This window comes from Benincasa hispida, chromosome 2 (assembly GCF_009727055.1).
Source record: "Benincasa hispida cultivar B227 chromosome 2, ASM972705v1, whole genome shotgun sequence".
Classification (NCBI taxonomy): domain Eukaryota; kingdom Viridiplantae; phylum Streptophyta; class Magnoliopsida; order Cucurbitales; family Cucurbitaceae; genus Benincasa; species Benincasa hispida.
This window is the reverse complement of record NC_052350.1, coordinates 24619603-24634121: the sequence shown is the minus strand read 5'-3', so window position 1 is coordinate 24634121 and position 14519 is coordinate 24619603. Positions and strand designations below refer to the sequence as shown.

Sequence of the window (14519 nt, the reverse complement as noted above, 5' to 3'; positions counted from 1 at the left end):
ATACGTCTGGAGTTCCTCTCCCGACGGGTTTTTCCTGACCAAACTCCCGATGATCTTATTCATCGGGAGAGGCTCTCCCGATGCATTTTCCACCCTTTCTCGGTGAATTGTGACGTCGGAAGAAGTTCGATTTCTTGTAGTGTGTGGGAACTACGGGCATAATCGACAAAACTGCAGTGAACCGCTCACGTCTAGGTGACCTACTGAATTAAATCCAAATGATTCAAATGTCGGTCGAGTGTGATTTTCTATGTGCCACTTGTAATTCTCAATGTACATAGTCAGACTTGTCGATTTCAAATGTATATCTTTTTCTAGTTAATCTATTCATAAATCCTCAATGTAATCCTCAAGTTTGTAATATCTTGCTATCACTTACACAACTTTACTTAAGTTTGTGTCGCTCTCTCTGGAAATGTTACTCAGGTTGGCATCTTTGTAAATGTCTCGCTAATCTTGTTATCACTTGCACAACTTCACTCAAGTTTGTCTATTCACGAATCTCTGAAAATATATCGCTCTCTCTGGAACTTTCTCGCTAATCTCGCTATCACTTACACAACTTTAATCAAGTTTTTCTATTCACGAATCTCTCAAAATGTCTCGCTCTTTCTGGAAATGTCTTGCTAATCTCACTAATCTCGCTATCACTTACACAACTTTACTCAAGTTTGTCTATTCACGAATCTCTGGAAATGTCTTGCTAATCTCGCTATCACTTACACAACTTTACTCAAGTTTGTCTATTTACGAATCTTTGGAAATGTCTCACTCTCTCTGGGAATATCTCGCTCTTCTCGCTAATCTCACTGTCACTTGCACAACTTTACTCAAATTTGTCTATTCACAAATCTCTGGAAATGTCTCGCTAATCTTGCTAATTTCGCCATCATTTACACAACTTTACTCAAGTTTGTCTAATCTCTGGAAATGTCTCGCTAATCTCGTTATCACTTACACAAGTTCACTCAAGTTTGTCTATTCACAAATCTCTGGAAATGTCTCGCTAATCTCACTAAATTTAGTCAATTGGTTGTCTATTCATGAACATTTCTGGAATTTAATCAATTTTATCTATTCATGTTATTCAAATGTTTGTCTATTCATGTTAGTTTTACACTAACAATTCAAATAACATGTTAGTAAAATTTCATCAATAATATACATAATATACATGTACATCAATAATATAGAGTGTTCGTCTACAACTGACATGCCAACTGAATCCTATAGTCACTCATCTTCAACTGAGTGATTACAGAAGGGGATCTACCCATCACTAGATGCTCTAAGAATTTTACTACAAATATTCCACAATCTAGCAACCCGTGTTGTGTTTTCGTAGCAGTAGGTCGGGATATTTTCCAATGAGATGTTTTTATGTCCGGCTTCCAACGTTTGAAGTCACAGTAGTGAAGAAGCGATGGTAAGGTGTAAGTCAATGGTTCAAGGCAAGACTCCATCTTGTTTTTCGATGTCATGGATGGTAGTGAATTGAATACGAACAAACGACCCCTATTTAAATTGAATGCAATCAACATCCAGTGTTGATCAATGTTTGTTGCCGTATACACGAAGTCCACATCTAACCACTTGACGTCGAATTTACCCATGACATAATCCAGATACGTCTCTTCCCTCATGCTATGGCAACATGCAAAGCCGACTTGTTCTTAATATGTTTGTAGAACCCCATCTTGAGCATTAAGGTGACTCTACACAGGAAAATGAATATTAAAAACACATAATAATCAACCAACGTAGTCATATTCAGAAGTGTAATAAATGGTTACCATTATTCCAATTGGCAGTATGGTGAATCTGTTCATATACATTTCCGGTTGCCTATAGAATTTATCTTTTACGAACTAAAGAAAGATATTTAGGGTCTGCATCCAGAACAAGATATACATTAGGAGAGCAAAGTTCATTGTATGTAATTGGTAAAAAGTACAAGGATCGTAAACTTACATCACACTCAACCCTGAACTTGGTTCAGTCAACTCCTGGAAAAAGGACGTGGATAATGACCAAAATGCATTTTCTCGAATCTCGTTATCTGTATTCTTATCGGCAATCCAGTTCACCATTTTTGTGAATTCAGCATGTGGAACCTCATGCTCCAAGAAGTACTGGATCGCGGCTTTAAACTGTGCTATAGGTTCCCCAGAGAGAGGGTACTTAGTATCCGGACAGTTCAAAGGAAGTTGAACCTCACTTTCCTTTTGTTTTGCTATTTTCTTCTTTGGTTCGACCGGAGGTGTGTATTTATCAACAACCTTTCTCTTATGTGTTTTTTTTCCACTATCGACCATAACCTACAGAAATATAACAAAATGGTGAACATGTCAATAACAAATATGAAGAAAGAGATTTTCAAATCACATAATGATTATGCCTATGAATCGAGATACCTTATACTTCTTCGGTTGTATAAATGAATCGAGATGTATAGTGTCAGGTTGTACAAGTGAGGTAGGTAAAGGTGAGGTAGGCGACCTAGGTCGAGGTGGGATAGGTGACCTAGGTAGAGGTGGGGTAGGCGACCTAGTTAGAGGCGGGGTAGGTGACCTAGGTGTAGGTGGGGTAGATGACATGGTGGTATCGTGGCCTGTCTGTGGAGTGGGGGACCTCATCGCCTCAAACACTGTGGAACCCTTCATAGACTGTGATAGAGACAAAATGGTTGATAATTGTGCTTTGATGTCTCTCTTGTCCGTCTCCAACTTCGATATACGGCCATCCAAGCTCGATGTTGAGCTGTCAATACTCCGTAGGTACGAACATATAAGAGGATTAACATTGGCTCCTTTCTTGGGGCCCGAAACCTCAGGCTCAGAACGATCCTCCTCAGGGACAGAACGCTCCTCCTCAGGCACCGGACGTACGTCACCCACCAGCACATCATGAAACATATCCTCGCTGGAGGTGTGTAAGTAGACTGGTGGATGTTCATGTCCGCATCAGATTCGTCGTCCCTCACTCCACCTTCTAAATTATCCTGCTCATCACCTTTGCCACCTTCAGAACTATCGTTTGAACTACTGCTACTCTCTGAACTCTCAATGTCGGAGTGTACTTGCCTTACACCCCGTCTATCAATTGAGGTATCCCGAAACTCCTTCTCAGCATCAGACATGACAAAACCCTCTTTGACTTTTGTCTGCATTAGGGATCCAATCTAATAAGATGGTTAGTGTACATTTAACAACTGAATAAACATATTGTGGCTAGATTACACTTACATTTTGAGACTCAAAAACTTCTCTCTCGAGTACTTTGAATGACATGGAGTGGGAGCATGACCACCGTAAAAAAGAATACAAGAAGCACAACACCGAACCTTCAAAGAACGAATTCATGATAACATCAATTCAACAATCCAGATCGAACTCGGAAATTCACAATCACATAGGCAAATAAAACAACCAAGATTCAGATTCCAGTAACCAATCAGCTATAGTGAATTGACAAACCTATAGCTGATAGGGAAATGAATCAACATGACAATAAATCCGGCGATAGCTCCAGAGAGGTCCAACGATTTTCTTCGGTATGCTCTGATAGCAATAATTGATGAGATTATTACGGCGACAGAAGGTTGAATCAGATGATACTCCATTTTTTATCTTCAAGTCGCTTAGCTTCTCCAGATAGAGAGCGTTTGCGACTGTTAAATTGAACTGCAAAGTTCGAAATTCTGGAATTGAATCAAATCATCCGTTTCATCTAAATGAAGAAACAAAAGAGTGAGCTACGTGGTTCCAACAAGCTTGCATGAGGTTTTACCGTCCACGGAATTTGGAGGCTTTGAGGACATCACCGGGATTTTGAAATTGTTTCAGGATAATATGGTCATTTCAAAACGGTTTTGTATAAGTCGAGTATGGTCACTTTCCGTTTCGCCTGTTCTTTCTATAAACTTTATTCATTCTAGTTCAACAATCTGGGTGGGGATCCAACATCACTTAACCAAAAACAAAAAAAAAAAAAGAAATGTTTGTATAATAAATGTGAGATATTAAGATTAAAATATCGATGTTGATATTATCGACATCTCATTTTCTACGAATATATTAACAAAATATTGATAGTCAATGAATATTTTTGTAAATCACAGACTTTATAAAATTTATTTAGATTAATAATTAATATGTTTTTACTCTCAAACTAAGTTATACATATTGTTATTAGTACTCATGTTCACCGATGGATTTAATATAGATTCACCTTAACTTTATGCTCTCTCTCTCTCTCTCTCTATATATATATATAAATAACATAATATTTGTATCAATAGTTAGCTCACTGTTAAATATGGCATCTAGACCCATCTAAACTCAAGTTCAAGCCCCGCTTCTTATATTTATTTTTTCAGATTTTCCTTCCTTATCAACTCTTCAATTATCAAAACCTCAATAAAATTTCTGGATTCAACTCATGTTAATATTGAACTTAAATAGATGACTTTTTTTCATGAACAAACATTATTAAAAGATATTAGAGATATCCAAAGATATTTAGTATCGATATCGAATCCTTTAATTTAAGGATATACCAGCATACCGATAGTTATTTTTGTCCTTAGAGATACGAATATTTCAACTAAGGAGCTCGTCCCTAGTAAGATTAATCCTTATTTAGTTGGTTTTAGTTTACTAATTTCTTTTCTAATTAAATACTTAGTTTTTCAACAAAAAAAAAAACATTTGAATAAGGTTGAATTGTAAATTTCGTATCTATAATTTGGAAAAAGTTAGAATTTAGTCCAATTAGAATCTAGTATGTGATTTGATAAAACCCTCATAGAAAATCTATATGGTAGGGGTTATTTATGATAATTTTATCAAACCATATGAACTATTTATGAAATTTTATCAAACTATAAAGACTATGTTTTAATTTTAAAACTATAACGATTAAATTCTTTCTTCAAACCTAGAAACCAAATTTGCAATTTAAACTTTAAATAATTACTTTCTCGTGACATTCCTTGTTTGAAATAATTTCTTAAACCTCCTAATATATACAAAATAATTATTCAATTAAAGCAAGCAAACAAGCAGGCACACAGGCACAAATTGATATTAAATATTCCAAGAAAATATCCCACATAAAACATAAAAAATGTCAAACCCTAAATCCTAAATCTATCAATATTAAAAGAATTAAGGGTGAAAATATCTATCGATATATCTATAAATCGAAGGATTCGACGTTGATATTAAATATTCCATGAAACTCTCCAACATATTTTTATAAATGCTCCTAAAACATAAAAAATTGACTCTTTTAATCCAAAAACCCTAAATCCTAAATCTATCAATATTAAACGAACTAAGGATGAAAATATCTATCGATATATCTATAAATCGAAGATTCGGCATTGATATTAAATATTCCATAGAAATTTCCAACATATTTTTATAGATGCTCATAAAAAAAATGTCATATTTTAGTCCAATATGAATAGAAATACCAATAACAATATCCAAAACTTAGTTTGAGATAAAAATAACTTACTATCAATCTAAATAGATTTTATAATTTTTTTTACTTATAGAAACATCCATCAATATTGATATTTTATCCAAACAACATGTCATTCGTGAAAACAGAGTAGAATAAGATTAAACAGTTAAACCCATTCACTTGATTTCCTTGATGTAAACAAAATCTTGTAACAATAATGTAGAATTGCACATTATCGTTGGATCCAACACGAATATTTGCATTTTTCTAATTAGGTTGGATCTCAACACACCAAAGTTTGCATATGCGTATCTACAAAAACAAAAGTTGTTGTCTATAAAACCATGGTTAAGGGGAGAAACAAGTAATTTATTAAAGAAGTACAACCATGAAACTCTTCTTTTTGTTTTTGGTTTTTTTTTTTTTTTTTTTTTTTTTTTTTTTTTTTTTTTGGGAAGTCCATATCCAAAATGATGTTCATTTGAGCTTCACCAATTGAACTATCAGTGCTAAGTAATAATCCAAGTAGTGTAATTCAACTAAAAGTATGCCTATACACCAATCAACTGAACCTAAGCCAAAACTTGGTAACAAAATACTCGAAACAAGTTCAAGCCAGACCTAGATAGAACTGATCATAAAACACGAAAAAATCAAAATTGTAGATAAAACATTTGAATGCAAGAGGAACATGTAACCATTCAATAATGCCTTCCTCTTCCCCGTCCTCTTCCTCTTCTCCCTCGTCCTCCTCCCCTTCCTCTCCCACCACCACTGTGTGGTGTATATGTATCCCTTTCGTAGTTGAACATGCTCATTCTTATATGTTCCGCGTTCGTTCTGCTTGCACTCTCTTGTACCTAGACAAGTTGCAGCCAATATCAAACATTTAATGTGAAGAATAGTAAGATGCTACATTAGAAGCATATGCCTAAGAAAATGGATTGATACTAACATGAGAGTCTTCCAAATCAAATTGATCTTGAAGCTGTCGTGCAAGTTCTTCGTCAGGATTCGTACAGGAAGATGTCTCTTTGGGTAATTGACTTGTCCCAGATTTCCTCCTTTCGTATTCTTCAAGAGTATAGACCACCTGATCTTCCATTCTGCCTTTGCCCCTATGGTTTCTATTACTGAAAGGGCGACGCTTTCCATCTTGTTGACTCATTTTGTGAAGAAGTTTCTGAGAGGCAGCCTGATTTTGAACAGGAACAGCTTCCACAACTAGAGGAAACATAAGATGTATTCTAATTAACAATTACAAAAAAGAACACATTGGTCCACTAAGAGTACAATTTACAAATCTGAGAACAAAATTACAGAAACTATGAGATGGAAGGATCTCTAAATGAATTTCACTATTAAGTTATTGGTTCGTGTTTCTAAAACAATATCCATGTACGTAGAATTTGAATTCATTCACTACTTGGGGTAAAATACCATGCTGGAAAAAAAAAATTCCCTCAGCCACGAACAGTGATAAAAAGCAGAGATCCAGAGAGAGATATTACCTTCCTTCGGTCTTGTTTCAGAGCAGCTAGGTTTTTCTTCGACTTTTTCTACATGGGAAGCAGACTTGACAGCATTGGTAGCTTTCATGTCTGCACTTTGTTGCTGTATAGTCGACTTACCTTCAATATTTCCCGAATCAGCAGTAGGCCTATTGCTCTTTGAGGACGACTCTGGTTGATCTGTAACCACTCTCTTCGTTAGATAAAGTAAAGAACTGAAGGATGTGCACTAACAGCATACAAACTTATCAACATCCCCATACTTAAAAACGTGTACATTGTACTTCTGTGAAATATGAACAGTTCTCTTTCCAAATGTTTCTGAAAAAGAGTTATCCCAGCTAAGCAACAATATAACATATACAGGGAGAAAAGGTTTGATCAAGTAGGGCCCTTTCGTATCCTTCTGAATTATTTCATTGATCAATGAAATTGTTTCTTATCCAAATAAAAAGTATCATCAAGTAGCATGAATAAAAAGTCATAAAGATGCACTTTACAAAATATTCTGCTAATTTATTTAATGAAAGAGAACTACTTATAACTCCAAGGCTCCAGTTGTATGAGTCTTGATTGAAAATTTCCACCGTACATTCAAACATTCTTTTCAAGTCACAACATTATATATAACTTACCCATCTGCTTCTGTAAAAGCTATCGTGGAAAGATGTAATAATTAATAACCATCAAGGATCACAAGGGACCCCAGTCCCAAAATTTGCCTCTAAATGATAAATTTTTAATGAAAAAGCAAAAGCAATAATTTAAGCAACCGTGGCAATAGCAAAACAACAGAAATACTAGTACAAGAACACGAATGCATAAGCTGAAATACTGACATGAAGATTTTCCTTTCTGACTAAATTTTTGTGAAGGCACTCCAACTTGCAACTTCTCAAATGGCGGTGGACCATCAACATCTCCTCCCTGTGATAATCTTATGGATGTGCGGGATAAACCAGAGTATTTTTGGTTCATTTTCCATTCTTCATAAAGTGTTGGAACTACACCTCCAAGCACTGATAACCCTTTTGAACCTAAGCACGCTATTCCACTATACACAGGAGCTTTATTTTCCAAACGAACCTGCATCCAGAAAGTAGCATGTTAAAAGACATTTTAATAAAATGGTACTTTTTAGACATCATGGAGTTAACTAAAAAACAGAAACGGGCAAAAAAATTGCAAACTGCAGTAAGCTTAGGTCCTAAACACTTTCACAAGAAAAGGGAGAAAAAATCAATTTATACTCCTAAACTTTGGAGATCATATCAATTAAAACCCTAAACTTTCATAAATGGATCAATTAAAGAACCTTGGCTTGCTTTTTGAACTATAGCCAAAACAGATACACCAATAGACCTGGCTCCTCCTCTAAGAGAAAATGGGTAGTCCAAGAACAAGTGTATGCTGCTTCTCCACATAAAGTACACCCGTTATGGAAAAGATACCTATATTTGGGTTTTGTTAGGTATTTAAACACCTTGGAGAACCACACCCAAAAGTTAGCTATTGAGGTGGGAGAGCCAAGCCACTTAAGTACCACATTGGTCATCCCATTCTAATCAATATGGGACAAAGGCATCCCATACTACCTTAGTTCCTAAAAGGTTTCTTATTTGAAGAGCATCATTGTAAGAACCAACCAGCAAACTCCCACATCTCTTCCCACTATTGAGCCATATAACCTAAAACTCAAAGGTTTCTGTTATTTCACAATCCCCATAGGATGGTGTTGATACTTGATGGCATTAGATCAAAAAATTTTAAATTTCCATCTGCATAGCAGTTGAAGTATCGTTTGTCTACTGTTAGGAGGAGAAACCAGCAAAAGTTAAAGGCTTCTTCTAGCAGGAGTTAGCAAAACAGTAGATGAAGAATGTGATTCAGACCTTCATCTAATTGTTGAAATGAGAATGACAAATAGAAGAAAAGGCCAAGTTAGGGAGTGGGAGCACCTTTTGAATATCAACAGTTGTATTTTCCGTTTAATCTTCAGAAAGTTGTAGCCCAAGAAAGAAATTGATGCTTTTGAGGCATTCTCTCTTTCCAAATAATCTAGCTTAAGTAAATATAGTTGCAATACTTGAGTACTTAGAAAGGTGGTTTTCTTTATAAGCTAGAAAAGTGGTTAAAAAAGGTTTTACATGTGAAGAACTCAAAACTATCTAACCTCCGTCATTTAGCATCCAAAATATGTATCAAGTAAACATGCTAGGACCAATAAACAATAGATGGGCGCAAGTAGCTTGAAATCGAAAAGTGTGAAATCAGGTCCCTTTGATAGTGTGACGGCATAACTTCTTGCTATCTATCAATTCCCAGAGCTACGTTATTGTGGGTGGCCTTTAGGGGTCCTTTTTTTTATAAAGATTATCCTTGTGATTCATCAATAGGGGACCATCCCATACCATAGGAAGTTGCTTCTGGTTTGTTGTTCTCTTCTTAGATTTCTGCCAGAGGCGAGGATCCAGATTTGATTTTGAATCAACCAGCATTCTTTTACTGTTTAAATAATAAGATAGGACTATCAAATACAGATCTTGGAATGCATAGGCCCCTCCTCTTATTTATCCTCCATAAAAATGGAGCTCATCTCCTAATTGATAGTACAGTAACCACTATTGTGCCACCTTACTGATGCAATTACAGATGCTAAGTTTACTTCCTTTAAAATTATCCTAACAGCATTTGGCAATGAAGACTGGGCTTCTCTGTTTGATGTTTCCCATCTCCAATACTCCTATTTCAAAGAACAGAAGCATGTTCCAATTTTCGACTAATTATTTGATTAAGATTGCATTCATTAAAGTCTCACCAAAGGAATTTCCTAATTTTCTTTCCCAACATGTTAGCCGCATTATTAGGGATTTAGAATAAGGATGAGAAATAGTAAGGATATTAGACAAAACAAGCTGCACAACAGTTGATCTTGCCCTTTCAGACATGAAATTCTTCCACTTCATAAGATTACTTGAGATTTTCTCTTCCAAAGCCACTGGTTTCTCATTTCCTTTTGGAAAGTGTTCAACATGGGGATACCCAACTATGCAAAGAAGGTTGAGGTTGTCTATTCCTTGGATTAAAATAAGGTATTCTCCCTCCTCCCTCTCATTAAGGGATCTTCTGTACTTCAGATTCCAGCACCCAGCGACCACATTCCATAAGAAGTAGGATATGCAGTCAATGAGGATGCAATCCTACATCAAACATGTGCAATAAGATAAAGAGAAAACAACAGCCATCCATTATCCTTCCACGGTTACTTGCTAGCTGCCTTCAAATCTAAATGTTGCAGTCAGGAAAATTCGTTCTATCCAATAACATGAGATGTACATTTCCATAGAAAAGAGCTCAATAGTATTGTGCCAATTTTACACGTCCCCAATCACTGCAGCTCAAACGAGGAGAGGGCTCTTTGTGGTCACTGATAGATAATAAAAATGCTATCAGTCTGAACCACGTGAAGCGACTTGATGCTACATGCCCAAAGGATTTATATATCATAGGGTAGCCACATACTATAAAATTTATCAACAGCTTAAATTTAAAGAAAGATTTAGTCAAGACAATCAGCTTCTATCAAGAAATTCAACTATAAAAAAATTAAGATCTTCAACCGTTCAAAATAGAGTAGTTAGAATGACAAGCAAGGGGAAATATCCGGAATACCTTAGTGCCAGGAGGAATGTCATCGGGAATAGATGGTATATGAGAGTACTCTATAGCAGTAATCTCAGTGTGTCCATCAGTGAGACCGAACCGTAGGAGACGCCGACCATTAGAAGCCTTCAAGATACCGTCTAGGCTGCTTCGCGATATGTCTTTTACAGATGATATCTGCTAAAACAGCTGAAATCATCTACTAGTAAATCATTGGTGAAAATAATGTTGTTTAGAAAGAGAATTAAGACAAAGCAAAGCTACTCCGAGTTTCTAGTTTCCGCGAAAAAAAAAAAAGTAGGAATATGAAATAGAGAACTCCATACGCAAAGAACATATATGAAATCAACTTCATCCACAGCGTCAACAAAACAAAGGACATATGAACTTTTTATACGCACTTTTCTAGCAACTACGAAACATCTGAAAACCATAAAGAGAGTACAATTCACCTGGAGAACTATAGGGCCGAGAATACGAGAAGACTTGCGAAGGAGAGCAGGTTCAGGCAAGGACTTGCCTCCAATGGACCTCAGGTCCATGTTTATGAGCTCCGACTCCACCGAATCAACGACCGAACTTGGATCATCGGCCAAGGCGCTACCGATCATGATTACGGCCCTAACTTCGTCTAAATCGCCAAAATTCCATCCTCTAAGTCGTAAAGTTTCAAGAACAGCGACGGAAGCATCCGCCATGGGCTCAGCTGGATTGAAGTTAGGAACCCTTGGATTTGGAATGATTTCAAATACTTGAAATCAATTCCAGTATTTGGAATGAATTAAAAAATAGAACTTTAAATTGTTTTAACGGAGAGAGGCTATAGAAGTAGCATTTGAGACTCTATAGAATAAATGAATGATAAATTAATAAACGTTCAACTACTATCTTCCGTCTTATAATTTTTTTTATTTTAATTTATTTTAGTATCTATATTTTTAAAATATTTATTTTAGTTTATTCATTTTTAAGAAATTAAAATTATCACTTTTTTAAAGTTTAAGAACCAAAATGAACAAAATTAGATATATAAGAATCAAAATTAAAATTATGAAGACCAAAATAAATATTTTAAAAGTATATAAGCTAAAATAAATCAAAATCAAAAGTATAAGGACTCAAATAGTATTTGAAGTAATTAATAAATCATTTATCGTGTCAAATGATGAATGGAGTAGTATGTACTATGGCAGTACTAGATTTTTTTCCATTTTGAACAAAAAAAAAGGTTTATTTTTTTAAACAGATAACTCCTCTTTAAAAGCCTCTGACCCACTGATAATATTTGACCTTTTGTCGATGCAAGCAAGCTTTGAAATTATCAATTCGACTCATAAATACGTTTGATAGGTTGATCTTGTCCTTTCCTTTCACCTCTCTCTCGCATCAACTAGGAACGATGTGCATTGTGAAATCTAAATATACAAGTAGGCCAATTGGCTAATGAAATGAAGAGCAGGCCATTAGGAACTCTACCTAGTAGCACAGAAACCCCACAAAGAAGCATGAAGGAGCAGTGTGAGACAGTTACCTTATGGAGCGAATTAGAATATCAGCGACCAACTTTATCTATCAATTCAAAATAGAACAAACCACGAGTAAAAGAAAAGGATGCCAGTGAAGAAGCGAGAATAGGAACCCGACAGGGAGCTGTAGAAGATAAGAAACAAAAGATAAACGAATAAAGAAGATACCCCAACAACTTTCAAAGAAAAAAGATCAGAACAAATCATGAGGTCACTCTACCTTTTCCCCATAAAATCAAGAAAGCAAATCTAGATCTATAGTTCAGGAAGTTTTTAGACATCTTAAAGCAAGTACACATCAATATTCTACTAGTTGAGGCATTGGAATAAATGTCCAACTACATGAAGTTTTTTTTAAGGATATACTATTCATGAAAAGAAAACTTTTAGAGTTTGAAACAATTGTGTTGTCACACCCCGCCCCAGACTACCCTCTAAGCTTGAGAAAAGGCATGACTGCAGTAGTTATCAACCCTTTTGTTGACACTTACTGCCTAATAACTTTTGCGGAAATAACTCTGATACCAATGAACAAATTCAACAACCAACTGATTAAGTCAAGGAGGCAAACAACAACGGATTAAGTAGGCCCCTTTTATTACAACAATGTAATGTTTATACAACTCCAAGACTTAACTACAAAGTTTACAACAACAACTGTAAAACCCTCCGGAAGTGTAATTGTGGCTTGTGGCAGACCTTGACCTTAGCAGCACCCTGGAACTCCTCACATTTCCCTACCTGGGAACTAAAAACATGAAATAACAAAATGAGCTTCACAAAGCTCAGTGAGTGGTAAGCAACTTCTAGAGTCTATTTCAACTCATAAACACAAGCATATCATAGATACGAGGTTACATTCAAACCTCAGCCTTGAACGAGTCTGTTCTCAACTCTATCTATACACACGGTAGATAGCTAAACTGATAATTATTTAGAATGAGTATGTTGTCTACCTACACACACGGTAGATAGATAACTGTTACTAAATACAACGCTTACTCTTTACGTTTCCTTTGTATCCTATGTGCACATAGCTCCCCGTTCATGGGCTTAGAAGCTAGGCCCGTCGGCCCTCTGACCATCCCATATGAGGATCCTCCCATAGGTTCAGGAACTAGACTTCTTGTGTCCCCTGACCATCCCATGAGGTTTTGCTTACGGGCTCAGGCACTAGGTCTATTGACCCCTTGATCATCCCGATCACATAATTCATTCTCATGCTAGATACTCATTCATAACCTAAACATATAAAATTTACTCTAAAAGATATGCTTTAAGACTTAAAGGAAAATACCACTCACCTTGGTCGTTTAGGAACCTTTCTCTCTAGTAATTCCTTGATCTTCCCGGGCTCCTCTTTTGAACCCTAAATTCTAGATTCAATTTAAAGCTCAAATTACTCATGGTTCTAAGCTTTATATCGAGATACTTCCTTCTACAAATATGCTCTAAAATGTCTCAAGAAGCTTACTTCAAAATCTTAGCTTAGAAATCTTCGTGGTTTGGTTGGAATCTTCAAAATATCAAGACTGACCCAACTTATCAGACAACTCGACCCCTTTGTCTTTTCCTCATTCTCCAGCTCGATTCCTTGGAGCTTCTTCTCTACAGCCCTACCCTAAAAACTAGACTCTCATATCTTTCAGATGGCTTTAGAATCACTTCAAACGCACGAGTATTCTGGGAGAACTCCTCGTCCCAAATTGATGCTACTTTCTGTTCTTTTTGTCCGATAGCATCTCCCCTTTTGGAACCTCTTGACCAGCACATGGTCTTGCTACCAACACATAGTCTCCTCCCAATACACTCTTCTTTATATTCTTTGAAGAGAATTTGAGTTCCCATCTGAAGTCCTTGGCCTTATTTATAGGCGTCCAAGGTTGCTCTAAGGTCGACACCTCCTACTTGGCTGCATGTCTAAATGTCTTTTCCTTACACCATCAACGTAATCCTGCATCAGCGCAACCCAAGGTGTCTTGCTTCCCTTTTACCAACGCATAGCCCTCAACTTTGCATTTCTTCTCATGCGTCCACTTCATTTGCTTAAGGCTTAATATTTCTTCCCAACAAGCCATATGTTAGGATGACGACCTTGTATATGCGTTCATTCTCCATATGTGTTCATCCTTCATATGCGTCCATCCAACTCAATATGCGTTCGACTAGGATGATGACCAACACCCCTTTCAATGCATACTGCTAGCCTGGAATATCAACGCATAGTATACCATCAACGCATAGTATACCATCAACGTATAGTATGCCATCAATGCATAGTGTACCATCAACGCATAGTATGCCATCAATGCATAGTGTATCACCAACGCATGATTTATCATCAACG

The 14519-nt window shown here is 36.2% G+C and overlaps 1 protein-coding gene across 1 annotated transcript; it reads right to left on the bottom strand.

Moving 5' to 3' along the window:
- Nucleotides 1–5785: 5785 nt before the first annotated feature.
- LOC120070666 (tudor domain-containing protein 3) lies at nt 5786–11496 on the bottom strand. The gene is made up of 6 exons (XM_039022503.1): nt 11099–11496; nt 10656–10823; nt 7823–8069; nt 6984–7163; nt 6428–6696; nt 5786–6332 (listed from the first exon to the last, which is right to left on the bottom strand). Exons 1-6 carry the CDS (start codon nt 11342–11344, stop codon nt 6174–6176), a joined length of 1269 nt encoding a protein of 422 aa, XP_038878431.1. The 5' UTR covers nt 11345–11496; the 3' UTR covers nt 5786–6173.
- Between the last annotated feature and the right edge of the window lie 3023 nt (nt 11497–14519).

Coding starts and splice junctions, on each gene's coding strand:
- LOC120070666 (XM_039022503.1), bottom strand. CDS start 11,344: ATGGCGGATGCTTCCGTCGCTGTTCTTGAAACTTTACGACTTAGAGGA. Junction 10,824..11,098: donor TCGGCCCTATAGTTCTCCAG/GTGAATTGTACT, acceptor CTGTTTTAGCAG/ATATCATCTGTAAAAGACAT. Junction 6,697..6,983: donor TGAAACAAGACCGAAGGAAG/GTAATATCTCTC, acceptor TGTTTCCTCTAG/TTGTGGAAGCTGTTCCTGTT.